This window comes from Phyllobates terribilis, unplaced genomic scaffold (assembly GCF_046119375.1).
Source record: "Phyllobates terribilis strain yellow unplaced genomic scaffold, ASM4611937v1 Scaffold_11__3_contigs__length_659146591, whole genome shotgun sequence".
In the NCBI taxonomy this organism is placed as follows: domain Eukaryota; kingdom Metazoa; phylum Chordata; class Amphibia; order Anura; family Dendrobatidae; genus Phyllobates; species Phyllobates terribilis.
In genome coordinates, this window is record NW_027362771.1 from 255,823,579 (window position 1) to 255,837,536 (window position 13,958).

Consider the following 13,958-nt stretch of genomic DNA (forward strand, 5'->3'; position numbering starts at 1 on the left):
CTCTGTTACTAAGAAATCAATTGAATTAATATGCAAATGAGGCTGAAGATCTGTAGCCTCTGTCACTTCAGCTCTATTCTCCGCCCAGCACCGCCTCCTCCTGCTTGTCTAACAGCCTCTATGCTGTGTGACTTCAGGCAAAGGTGCTGTCAGACAAGCAGGATATGCCAGTAATAGAGCTGGAGTGACAAAGGCGTCAGATCTACACCCTCATTTGCATATCAATTCAAACATTGATTTCTCAGTAACAGAGCAATAAACTGGCCATGTAAAGGTATTTCTGGACTTGTCTTTTGAAGAGCTACATGCGCATATAAATGGTTTGGGGTGTGAAATCCATGCTGCTTTAGTTTACCTCCTTATGATTTCATATATGTAGAGTCATGCAGACTGTTAATCTGTCATGTTATCTTTACTCATAGAAGCATTGGTTCTACAGATGATTATCTTTGTAATTCAGCTTATAAACTACATATGGATAGTTTGAGTCACAGGAACATGCATAAGTTCTTATACAGTATGTTCCATATGTTCCTGTTTAGTGGTGTAATGTAGCAACTGGATTGCAGTTTTTTTCCTGATCCACGTATGCTTTACCCATTGTTATAGCTTAATGCAAACGTTGTTTAATCAAGGATTACATACTAAGCCCAAGGAGTGTTTTGTTTTCTTCTGATTATTTTAGAGCTTTTTCATTCTGACAGTTATTAATTTTTGTTATTTCTTTTAGGTACTTGAGAGTATATTTACTCAAATAACTAAAACTAATATTGCTGACCTTATTATAGCAATTATCATTATGGTCTGTGTATATATTGTGAAAGAGCTCAACGCTCGTTACAAGTCAAAACTGCCTGTGCCGATTCCTATTGAAATCATAATGGTGAGTACTGTAGGCATTTTTAACAGTGTCTGTCACTTGACCCGTCACCTGGTCAAAAGTGGGCAGGTTGTCCTCTTATTCTATTATCGCTGTATTATATTATTTTTCTTTTTTTTTAACTTGCCATACCGGGTTACATTGGATGAAAAAGTACTTAGGTGCATCAAGTTCAACCTTACTTGCCAAGTTATAAAATGATCGCTGGAATATTTATAACCCACAATGCCGTTTGTTATTAGAAAAGCATCTTGCCCTTTTTTAAAGACTGATATAGCATTTGCCAATAATACCTCTCATATTAGGACATTCCACGGTCAGACAACTCTAAGGGATCATTCAGACATTAGTTTTTCTCAAATTCCATCAGAATTTTTCACAGATAGAACTCATGCCTATTGTTGTCTATGGGGCTGTTCACTTATCCATGTATTTTTGCAGATTCTATAAAATCACAGAGAGTTGTCCGATTTGGATCCAAGTCTTGGATCAAACTTGCCAATGCAAGTCTATGGGTCAGCGGAGAAATCGGACAGCACTCAGATGCCTTATATGTGCTGTCCAATTTTCATGTTTTCTTGATAGGAGGAGCTTGGAAACCTCCATCAGTTCAACTTCTCATCCAAGAAAAACTGATGAAACTCTGAATAAACACTGAAACACTGATGGTAAAGACTGACTCCCCAACCAAACTCTGACAGGCCGCCAGCTTCTTTTCCGCTCTGCTCTGTTGACAGGGCGGGACTTCTGACGTCATTCTAATTGACAGCCTGATCCTTGCTGCCTAACTGAGGGAGCCGACTGTCAATCTGCATGATGTCGGAAATCACACCCTGTCGACATAGCAGGGCAAAAAAGAAGCCGCCGCTCTGTCAACGTGATGTCAGCAGAAGCAGCTGCATCCCCGCCAGGAGCTGTCTGTGACCGCTCTGTGCCAGCGAAAAAAAGCGCCGGGCACAACAGACAAGTAGGTAGCAACTGCCTGCCTGTTAGTGCTTTGGCACATTTTTTGTTTTTCCTAAAGTAGTCGGATATCCCCTTTAAAAACACCCTAGAGTGATGGGAGAAGTGTTCAGACAAATATCGTGGCAGTCATTACCTACAAATGTATGCTACAAAGAAACAATATGAAGCAAACGTGAACAGGTGCAGTATCTGGTAAACCTACTCTTTTGGCCTTACTTCCTTGTCAGAACTGAAATGTGTTGGCTGCTGCATGACAGTCTGGTGGTGGTGTCTGGACCATATAATATAAGGATATAGTTATGCGGTAGGCCAGACTAAGCAGACTATTGTGCAACAACCCGCACATTTTTATTTTTAACCCTGACAACCAAATGAGTCTACAGTGTACCCAAGAATCTCAACAGCTTAAAATTAGTGATGAGCTGCTATTTGCCCAAGCATCTCAATGCTCGAGATGCTTGAGGCTTGTCGATTATTTCCGGGGTTGTTTGGCAGGAGCTCGGGTCTCCTCCCTGCATGTTTGGCGCTCTTTACAGAGCCAATGAACATGCAGGGATTGCTTGCCACTCACTGTAATGCCGTAGCCATGTTGGTTGTGGCATTACAGTGATTGACTGGCCGCACAGCGTCATCAGGTCTATATCAGACCTGGCACCGCCATGCTCGTCACAGTCTCTCCGGATCAGACAGTGTAGGGAGAGCTGCTGCTGAGCTAGGGAGAGATTTGCTTATTTCTAGTTAGTGTAGGTGTACCAAACTATATTAGAGACACATATCCATCTCAACAAATAGTCCTTCGGAGGACCAATCCATCTGCAGAGATATCAGGCAGGCAGTGTATATAGGCAGGCAGGCAGTGTATATAGCAGACTGCAGTGCACATAGCACAAGAGGCTCCATTCCAGTTTTGTCTGCTGCTGCTGCTGTTAGATATTTCTAGAAATAGGCCCAGGTGTCAGGGGCCAGGAATAATTTTTTTTTGGATCTTAATCCTCATTATTTGCTTAAAAAGCAATCCAGAGAACACCGTTGTTCTGCGCCATTTGCTTGTTGGCACTGTAGAATACAGCCAGGTCCTTTCCATATTACAGCGCTAAAAATCCAGCTATTTAAAACTGTGGTTTGTCCGTCACATGGATCACATATATGTTTTCAGAAAATACTGCCATTTCTGGCCTCAATCTAATTTTTTTTTCAGTGTGTCAGTGAAGCAATTGACACCAGTTTGCTGTTCAAAATAGTTACCTACAGGCCAGCTATTTAAAACTGTGGTTTGTCCGTCACACAGATCACATATACATTTTCAGAAAATACTGCTATTTCTGACCTCCATTAAAATTAGTTTCAGTGTGTCAGTGAAGCAATTGACACCAGTTTGCTGTTCAAAATAGTTATCTGTCACACGGATCACGTATAAGTTCGCTCCAAATTCAGTCATTTGTAGTGAGCGTGAAAGATATTGTCCTCCATTTAAAATGGTCAAGGCACGTGGCAAGGGACGGGGAACTGGACATGATGGTGATGGTGCATGCAGAGGCCAAGGCCGTGGGAAGCTGAAATTGTGCCACAACAAACACCCACTTCTTCTCACTCTACCTTCCTGTCCCAATTAATAGGGGACCGCAGAACACCACTATTGAACACATAGCAGTGTGAAAAAGTTATTGGTTGGATAGCAGATAATACTTCCAGTCACTTAGCCACCATCCCCACCACCTTGTCTTCCACACGGTCAAGTCTCAGTAGCTGTGAGTCTGGACCGCATATTCCTCACCCTAAACCTCCTTCCTCCCACCATGCCGAGTGCCCGGAGACAACTGATCCCACACTTGGACACTCCGAAGAGCTGTTCACTTTTCCATTTATAGATTCGAGCCTCTCGCCTGGTCCACTTGAAGCGAGGCAAGAGGAGATCGCATGTAGCAATGCCCAAATATTTGAGCAGCCACGGTCACACGAAGGGGATTGTGGGAAAGTGTCACAAGAGGTGGACGATGATGAGACACAATTGCCAGAAAGTCAGGAGGAGGACCAAAGTGCGGAAGTGGAAGACGAGGTGGTGGATGATATAGTAACTGACCTAACCTGGCAGGAGGACATGCAGAGTGAGGAGAGCAGCACACAGGGGAGGGAGGCAGAGCACCCCAACAGGAAGGAAGAAGCAGTGTGGTGGCCGCAGAAAGAAGGCAGGCAACCGTTCCCTGTAACACCAACACAAAAGAAGTTGCCAGTACAACTGTTAGGTTTTCCCGAGTCTGGTTGTTTTTAAAAGATTCTGCCGATAACCCCAAAAACGCCATTTGCACCACCTGCCAGGCCAGCATCAGCAGGGGCGGCAAAACGACCAGCCTGACCACCACAAGCATGATCAGGCACATGGCAGCAAAGCACCCGACTTTGTGGGCTGAACCCCAGAGTCCAGGAACAGTGTCTGCGAGTGGCACCACTGCTTCTTCCGCTGTTGTGCATGCAAGCCAATCCCCTGCCCATGGTGCATGTGAAGATGCCTCCTGCCTTGCACCTGTCATTGCAAACTCTCAAGTAGCAGCATCAGGAAGCATGTCCACCTCCTTGTCCCAGCACAGCGTTCAGTTGTCCATACCCCAGTCCTTGGAACGCAAGTGCAAATACGCAGCCAACGCCCCACAGGCCGCAGTACTAAATTCCCACATTTCGCGGCTGCTTGCGCTAGAAATGTTGCTTTTTAGGCTCGTGGAGACGGAAGCATTCCGCAACCTGATGGCGACGGCCGTTCCTCGGTACTCGGTCCCCAGCCGCCACTATTTCTCCTGGTGTGCCGTCACCGCATTACACAAGCACGTGTCCCAAAACATTAGCCGTGTCCTCAACAACGTAGTCCACCTAACCACGGATACGTGGACAAGTCAGGGACGGTACATCTCGCTGACGGTACACTGGGTTAACATAGGGGAAGCCGGGACCCAGTCGGACCTTGGGACGGAACACGTCCTCCCAACGCCAGAGATTACAGGCCCTAGGTCAATCATTGTTTGCCCCCACAGTCTACAGCTCCCACACCTCATCCTCCTCAGCCTCCTCCTCCTGTTCAACCTCCATCTCCGAAATGACCACATCAGTCACAAGCTGGAAGCACTGCAGCAGTGCCTCGGCCAAGCTGTGTTGAAGCTAATATGCTTAGGTGACAAACCGCACAATGCTGAAGAGTTGTGGACAGCTCTGAAAGAGCAGGCAGATCTGTGGCTCACACCGCTGAACCTACAGCCAGGCATGGTCGTGTGTGACAATGGCCGGAACCTGATGGCGGCTCTGAGGCGAGGCAAGCTCACACACGTACCATGCCTGGCCCATGTGCTTAACATCGTGGTTCAGCAATTTCTCAAATCCTACCTGGAACTGCCAGATTTGCTTGTCAAAGTAAGCCGCCTGTGTGCCCATTTTAGAAAGTCAGCTTCCACCGCCCTTGCTGTGCTTCAGCAGCGTTTGCAGCTTCCGGCTCACAGACTGGTGTGTGATGTCTCCACACATTGGAACTCTACACTGCAGATGTTGGGAAGGATTTGTTAGCAGAAGAGGGCAGTTGTTCAGTACCAGCATAAACAAGGCCGTCGGTATTCAGTTCAGACTCCACACATAAGATGGCAGGTGTGGACATGGATGTCAGACATATGTACCCTCCTCCAAAAGAGGTTGCATCGCAGGCGGAGCACGATGAGATGGAGCAAGGAACCATACAGGGTGATTACACACAGCCAAGCCTCATCTCATCCCAACATGTATTGGGTGACAATGAGGAAGAGGAGGAGGAGGAAGAACAGGAGCTAGTTTCATGTGCTATAGACGGTACTACCTGCACAACTGTCATACTGTCTGTTCAGCGTGGATGGCCTGAGGATAGAGAGGAGGAGGAGGAGAGCATGGTCACTCGTCCTCTTGGTGAGGACACAAAAGTCTTGCCTGTTAGCAGTCTGGCACATATGGCTGAGTTTATGTTACGCTGCCTTTCCCATGACCCTCACGTTCTCAAAATTTTGGGTGACAGTCATTACTGGTTGATGACACTTCTAGAACCACGCTACAAGGAGAACTTTATATCTCTTATTCCTGAGGCGGATAGGTCTACAAAATTGGGGCAGTACCAGAAGGCCCTTGTTGTGGAACTATTAAAATAATTCCCATCTGAAAACGCTGGTGCCAGAGGTCATAGTTCGTTGGACAACCAAGGACTACAGGCGAGAAAGACACAACTCCAATCCAGCAGAGGCAGGGGAACACTGTCAAAGTTCTGGGAGAATTTTCTCAACCCATCCCATCGCACGAGCCCTGAGGCGCGGGGTACTCTCACAAGGAGTGCAAAGTTTGGGAAGATGCTGAGGGAGTACCTTGCCGATCGTATTAACATCCTCCGTGATTCCTCTGTGCCTTATAATTATTGGGTATCCAAAGTGGATACGTGGAATGAACTGGCTCTCTACGCCTTGGAGGTCCTGGCCTGCCCTGCCACCAGCGTTTTATCAGAGCGGGTTTTTAGTGCCGCTGGTGGAATTATAACTGATAAGCGCATCCTCCTGTCAACTGAAAATGCTGACAGGCTGACTCATATAAAAATGAACAAGGGCTGGATTGGGCCAGACTTCTCAACACCACTGAATGATAGCAGCGTAACATAAACTCAAATCCAGTGTCTTTTTATGGGAGGTGTATTCCCATGCACCTTTTCACACCCACACATGGGTATACACTTCCCGATTTTGGCCATTTGCTCTTGTCCTCCTCCTTCTTCTTATCCTCATCCTCCACCACCACATCACCAGGGTGACCGTGGTCCGTGATGCAACACCCACATAATTTTTTTAAAAGGTGTTTTTTATACAGTATGTTCATGTATACCCCCCAGGGGTAAATGTTTGTCAGCCCATACACTTAGTGCATGGGCTTTACAAGTATAGGAGACCCTCTCCTTTCTAATGGGAACATTTTTTTATGAGGCCCTCTAAGTCTCTTCCAAGGGACATTGGAGTGCCTCCCAATTTTTGGCAGCCCTTGCATTCACTGCATAGGCCAACACTATGGGAGACCCACTTTCTAATTGTGGGAACATTTTTTCATGAGGTACTGTACTTTTCTTCCATGGGGCATTGGAGTGCCTCCCAATTTTTGACAGCCCTTGCATTAACTGCATACGCAATAACAGTATAGGAGAACCACTCGTTAATAATGGGAACAACAAACCATAGCCGGCTGATGGCTGTCTAATAATAGCGAGGGCCGACTGCTGGCCTTTTAAGAATAGTAAGGGCCGCCTGATGGCCCTATAAAAATAGGCTTTGTGACTTTCTGAGTCCCTCCATCATAAATGAAACAGGATGTGTCTGATGATGTGTCACACACCACATTGCCAGATAAGGTTGTAAAATGTTAAAATGACATTTCCGGGTGAATGCATTTGTCTTAAAAAATAACATAAATAAAAACAGTAGGATCTTTCTTTAGTATAAAAAAAAGAGTTGCCAATGTAACCTCAATGTAATCACATTGTTCAGCTCCTGCACCTCCTCCTCCATCTCCGAAATGACCACATCAGTCCCAAGCTGAAAGCACTGCATCACTGCCTTGGCCAAGCGGCAACAGGCTGTGCTGAAGATAACATGCTTAATGCTTAGGTGACAAAACGCCCAGCTCTGCAAAGTCGTTGAAAGCTGTAACACAGCAGCCTGATCTGTGGCTCTCACCACTGAACCTACTGCCAGGCATGGTCGTGTGTGACAATGGGCGGAACCTGGTGACGGAGAAATGACAGCCGGAGTAGATACGGTTTCCCTCTATGCCAGTCCTTTCACCGAGCTAAAGAATATGGCTGTGGTGAAATACAACTCCCTCTGAGAAGCTGTTTCAGATTGAAAAACATTGGGCCCACCAGAGGATTTGATTCTGAGGACTCACCTTTCTCCCCGCTCAAGAGCCCCATAGCAGCTGCAAAGTTAGCGCTATCATGAACCCTCCTGATGTAGAAGCCAGGGCACACCAGAGGATTCTCTGGTGGGACTGTCCAACCCTGCCGAGAAGCAGTCCTGGCTAAGAAAAGTGTGTGGGAAGGTTCCAGGACACTCTATGGCTGCTTTTTTTTTGCACTGAGGTGGAAACCCAGGCAAACACGGGAAGAACATGCAAAATCCTTGCAGATGTTGTCCTTGCTGGGATTTGAACCCAGGATCCCAGCGCTGCAAGGCTTCAGTGCTAACCACTGATCCCATATGCTGCCGTTCACCCTCTAATATCTAACAGGCTGGAGAAACTTGCACCTACTGCCACTCTATCTTCAGTTCCTTTGTGAGAAACGAATGTATTTGGGCTCCCACTCAGTCTACTAAATAAAATTCCTGAGAAGGAAATCGGGGAAGGCTTTGCTACTGGTACTGGGGGCAGTGCTAATACCATGGCGTCGTACCATAGTTTATTGGAAATATTCCAGGCTGGTAGGAGGCAAGCAGATTCACAGAAAAGTACCAGCAGTAATATTAAGGGACCCGCGCTTGTAGAAGGCGGAGACAACACCGGGACAAATAGTGGCGCCTGGGGACCGAGTATGGACACGAAGCATGAGGCATGAGTTTGTGTAAAGCTTCCTCCTCCATGACCATAAAAGGCCACATTTCAAGTGAAAGCAGCATTTGAGGACTTCCTGGGAGAAATGACAGCTGGAGTAGATATTGTTTTCCAAGTCCTTTCACCAAGCTAAAGAATATGGCTGTGGTGAAATACAACTCAGCAAAAAAAGCTGTGGACTGGCTCCGTACCGTCCCTGGCCACATTCACTTGACCATGTGTTTGTGGTTAGGTGGTCCTTCCCAGTAAGTGCACTGGGGCGGGCACGGGTAATGTTGTGGGACCCATGCTTGTGGAAGGCGGAGACGACACCGGGACAAATAGTGGTGGCTGGGGACCGAGTATGGACACCCGGCCGCCGCCGGCATAAGGCTATGAAAAGCTTCCGCCTCCACAAGCCTAAAAGGCCACATTTCAAGTGAAAGCAGCTTTAGAGGACTTCCTGGGAGAAATGACAGCTGGAGTAGATATGGTTTCCCAAGTCCTTTCACCAAGCTAAAGAATATGGCTGTGGTGAAATACAACTCAGCAAAAAAAGCTGTGAACTGGCTCCATACTGTCCTTGGCCACATTCATTTGACCAAGTGTTTGTGGGTAGGCGGTCCTTCCCAGTAAGTTCACTGGGGAGGGCACGGGTAATGTTGTGGGACCCGTGCTTGTGGAAGTCGGAGACGACACCAGGACAAATAGTGGTGGCTGGGGACCGAGTATGGATACCCGGTCACCGCCGCCATAAGACTGTGGACAGCTTCCGCCTCCACGAGCCTAAAAGGCCACATTTCAAGTGCAAGCAGCTGTCAAAAATTTGGTAGTATAGTATTGGAGCTTGTGGGTGGGTGGCTGGCTGCATACTTGTGCTTGCATTCCAAGGAATGGGGTAGGGACAACTGAACGCTGCACTGGGACAAGGACGTGGACGGTGATTGTTGCAAGTCTGCAACGACAGGTGCATGGCGGGAGGCATCTTCGCATGCGCCAAGGATCACTTGTGATGGGCACACTTTTAGGCAGTGACCTGGGAGTCAGAGATGCTTCCAGGCGTCTTCCCCATGCTGTTCCCATGTCTTTTCAGCACTGTATGCATGTGTCTGATGATGTGTCACACACCACATGGCCAGATAAGGTTGTAAAATGTTAAAATGACATTTCCCAGTGAATGCATTTGTCTTGGTTGAAAGCAATGCAAAAGTGCAAAAACGCATCATAAACGCTACGTGTGAACGAAGCCCAAGGTGTGGAGGACTATTTTTGGTTTTGGTTATTTATTTTGCCTTATACGCAAGTCATTACCCTGGAAAGGATGTTCCTTAACATATTTCCCAGGAAAATCCATTTTAGATTCGTTTTTGTATGTTTTATTGTGAGTCCGTAAAAGTGGCATAAAACCTCTGACAACATTGTTGACAGCAGTGACCTGGGAGTCAGAAATGCTTCCAGGGGTCTTCCCCATGCTGTTCCCATGTCATTTGAGCACTGTTCTCATCGATTTGGGCAATTTTTAGGCCCTCTGCAGACCGCCCGGGGGAGCCTCCTGAAAATTGCTCGAGTTTCCCATAGACTTACATTGGCTTCGTTGCTCGACCCGAGTATTCCAATTTGCTCGACCCGAGCAACAAGTACATGAGCATTTTAGTGCTCGCTCATCACTACTTAAAATACATTTTAAAGGGTTTAACCCTCTAAATCTAATAATCACCTACCCATAGGTTTGATGATAAATGCATGATCATTGGACCCTTGGAGCCCTTAGTGATCCTCTAAAAAAGGTCCCAAAATCCCCTGTGTGAATAGAGAAATAGTATACATGCAAGATAGCCATTCCAATGGTCCTATAAAAGTGAATGGTGCAATGGTCATGTATGTACACTCCTGCTCAATCTAACCAAAGGACTTTGGGGACCCATTCTTGGTATCAATGGGGCACAGCATTTGGACCCCCAGTGTTCACATGTTTATCACTTCATAGGTGATAAATATATTTAATGGGACAACAACTTTAAAGGGAATCTGTCAGTAAGATCAACCCTCAGTCTATATGGGTATGTAAGTTATAGAAAGTTGAATAAAGTAATATCTTAAAATCTGCAATCCAATGTCTTATTCCAGAGAAATTCACATTTTTCTTAATATAGAAATAATCAGTTAAGATCTATGGACTCCTGAGCGAATCTGCCTTCTGAGCTTATTTTAAATGAAAGGGGATGTTCTCACTATGAGACATCTAATGACTGACAGTTTGCGCTTCTGATCCACATGTCTAAATCTGGTAACGTCCCATTTAATTTAAAATAGGCTGTGAAGGCAGATTCACAGGGAGCTCTGTGTCCGGCCCATAGATCTTTAGAGCTCATTTACATATTAAGAAAAATGTGGATTTCTCATCAGATCGCAGATATCAAGGTATAATTTTATTCATCTTTCTATGACCTACAGTACAGACCAAAAGTTTGGATACACCTTCTAATTTAAAGATTTTTCTGTATTTTCTTGACTATGAAAATTGTACATTCACACTGAAGGCATCAAAACAATGAATTAACACATGTGGAATTATATACTTAACAAAAAAGTGTGAAAGAACTGAAAATATGTCTTATATTCCAGGTTCTTCAAAGCAGCCACCTTTTGCTTTGATGACTGCTTTGCACACTCTTGGCATTCTCTTGATGAGCTTCAAGAGGTAGTCACCGGAAATGGTTTTCACTTCACAGGTGTGCCCTGTCAGGTTCAATAAGTGGGATTTCTTGCCTTATAAATGGGGTTGGGACCATCAGTTGTGTTGTGTAGAAGTCTGGTGGATACACAGCTGATAGTCCTACTGAATAGACTGTTAGAATTTGTATTATGGCAAGAAAAAAGCAGCTAGGTAAAGAAAAACGAGTGGCCATCATTACTTTAAGAAATGAAGGTCAGTCAGTCTAAAAAATTGGGAAAACTTTGAAAGTGTCCCCTAGTGCAGTTGCAAAAACCAGCAAGCGCTACAAAGAAACTGGCTCACATGAGGACCGCCCAAGGAAAGGAAGACCAAGAGTCACCTCTGCTTCTGAGGATAAGTTTATCCGAGTCACCAGTTTCAGAAATCGCAGGTTAACAGCAGCTCAGATTAGAGACCAGGTCAATGCCACACAGAGTTCTAGCAGCAAACACATCTCTTCAACAACTGTTAAGAGGAGACTTTGTGCAGCAGGCCTTCATGGTAAAATAGCTGCTAGGAAACCACTGTTAAGGACAGGGAACAAGCAGAAGAGACTTGTTGGGGCTAAAGAACACAAGGAATGGACATTAGACCAGTGAAAATCTGTGCTTTGGTCTGATGAGTCCAAATTTGAGATCTTTGGTTCCAACCACCGTGTCTTTGTGCGACGCAGAAAAGGTGAACGGATGGACTCTACATGCCTGGTTCCCACCGTGAAGCATGGAGGAGAAGGTGTGATGGTGTGGGTGTGCTTTGCTGGTGACACTGTTGGGGATTTATTCAAAATTGAAGGCATACTGAACCAGCATGGCTACCACAGCATCTTGCAGCGGCATGCTATTCGATCCGGTTTGCGTTTAGTTGGACCATCACTTATTTTTCAACAGGACAATGACCCCAAACACACCTCCAGGCTGTGTAAGGGCTATTTGACCAAGAAGGAGAGTGATGGGGTGCTGCGCCAGATGACCTGTCCTCCACAGTCACCAGACCTAAACCCAATCGAGATAGTTTGGGGTGAGCTGGACTGCAGAGTGAAGGCTAAAGTACCAACAAGTGCTAAGCATCTCTGGGAACTCCTTCAAGATTGTTGGAAGACCATTTCCGGTGACTACCTCTTGAAGCTCATGAAGAGAATGCCAAGAGTGTGCAAAGCAGTCATCAAAGCAAAAGGTGGCTACTTTGAAGAACCGAGAATATAAGACATATTTTCAGTTGTTTCACACTTTTTTGTTAAGTATATAATTCCACATGTGCTAATTCATAGTTTTGATGCCTTCAGTGTGAATGTACAATTTTCATAGTCATGAAAATACAGAAAAATCTTTAAATGGGAAGGTGTGTCCAAACTTTTGGTCTGTACTGTACATGCCCATATAGATGGCTTTGGAGGGTTGATTCTACTGACATATTCCCTTTTAGTAAGCAACACTAAATTTTAATTATCCTAATCATGATGCATTTGACAGAGTGTTTTTGGTTCCATGTCTCATATGAAATGTCCTTTTTCTTTTTATTTGCAGACAATAATCGCTGCAGGGGTGTCCTATGCATTTAACTTCAAAGTCAAATATAAAGTAAATATTGTGGGACCCATACAAAGAGGGTAAATATTTCATGTGTTAAGGAAATTTGATCCTTAAAGAGGAATTCATTAAAAATTATTCAAAGATTTCTAAAACCTATTAACTTTCCAATATATATGTGGTTTAGTTAAGATTATACCTTTCTAACACCTGGACCATAGCCTGAAGTTAAAGGGGTATTCCCATCTCCAAGATCCTACCCCAATATGTAGTAGGTGTAATAATAATAATATTAGCAAATATCTCCAATTAGAAATGTAGCATCGTATTTTTGATTCTCTATGTCTCTTTCCTCATATGCAGGCATTGGAGGACCTTAGGTATCCATGGTTATGTCCACTGATAAAGTCACAGTTAGCTAGCTGCTAGTGGTCGTAACCATGGATACCTAAGGTCTTGCGATGCCTGCCTGAGGAAAGAGACATAGCGAATCAGAAAAATTATGCTACATTTCTAATTTGAGGTATTTGCTAATATTATTATTATTATACCTACTACATATTGGGATAGGATCTTGGAGATGTGAACACCCCTTTAAAGGAGTTTTCCAAGAATATAAAAAAGTATATAACTAAGGAAAATGTGATTAGAAATAAACTCCTAAATACTTCTAATCAGCGAATTACACTAGTTTTGTTCAGAGAGGTAATCACTGTAGAATTAAAATGGCCGCCATCTTATTACACGGAGAGTAAGAAGAGGCCTCACACACTGCTGTCAAACCTGTCTTTCTGATCTAAACTGGAGATAGGGGTGTGAGATAAGAAGAGGATGCTCACACTGCTGTCCATCCTGTATTTCTGATCTAATACTGGAGATAGCAGGGGTGCTGAGGTAAGAAGACGTTGCTCACACTACTGTCCACCCTGTCTTTCTCAAAACGCCTTCCACAACAGCATTGGAGGATGTCGTCCACGCCCTATTGGGGGACAGGAACACAGAGAGGTTAAACGCCCCTCCTCACCATCAATCACCAGAGTTTTCCTGTCCCCCTTGGGGCATGGCGAAATCCTTCAGTGCTGTCTGGCCGGCACGACAGCATTGCTTAAATAATTTTTTGTACTTGCCAGGCAGTGGTCGGTCGTGGGTGCTCCCCTCCTCCCTCCGTGCTGCTCCCGATTGGGACCGTTCCGTTTTTCCAGCACCCCATAGAGGGTAAAGCAGGCTGAGTAACTTTCATGTCGGAGGCCTGTGTCAGCTCTCCGGCATCTCCTCCTTCCTTCGGAGGTCTGGGCGCGGGTTCCCG

General features: G+C 45.3%; 1 protein-coding gene across 1 annotated transcript in view; it reads left to right on the forward strand.

Annotated features, from left to right (window-relative positions):
• The window catches only part of LOC141165998 (chloride anion exchanger-like), a 129,465-nt gene that overhangs the window by 70,691 nt on the left and 44,816 nt on the right, over positions 1-13,958 (forward strand). The window contains exons 8-9 of the mRNA XM_073652181.1: positions 731-883; positions 12,650-12,732. Of these exons, the coding sequence (XP_073508282.1) occupies positions 731-883; positions 12,650-12,732 (236 nt within the window). The remainder of the gene's footprint in view (positions 1-730; positions 884-12,649; positions 12,733-13,958) is intronic.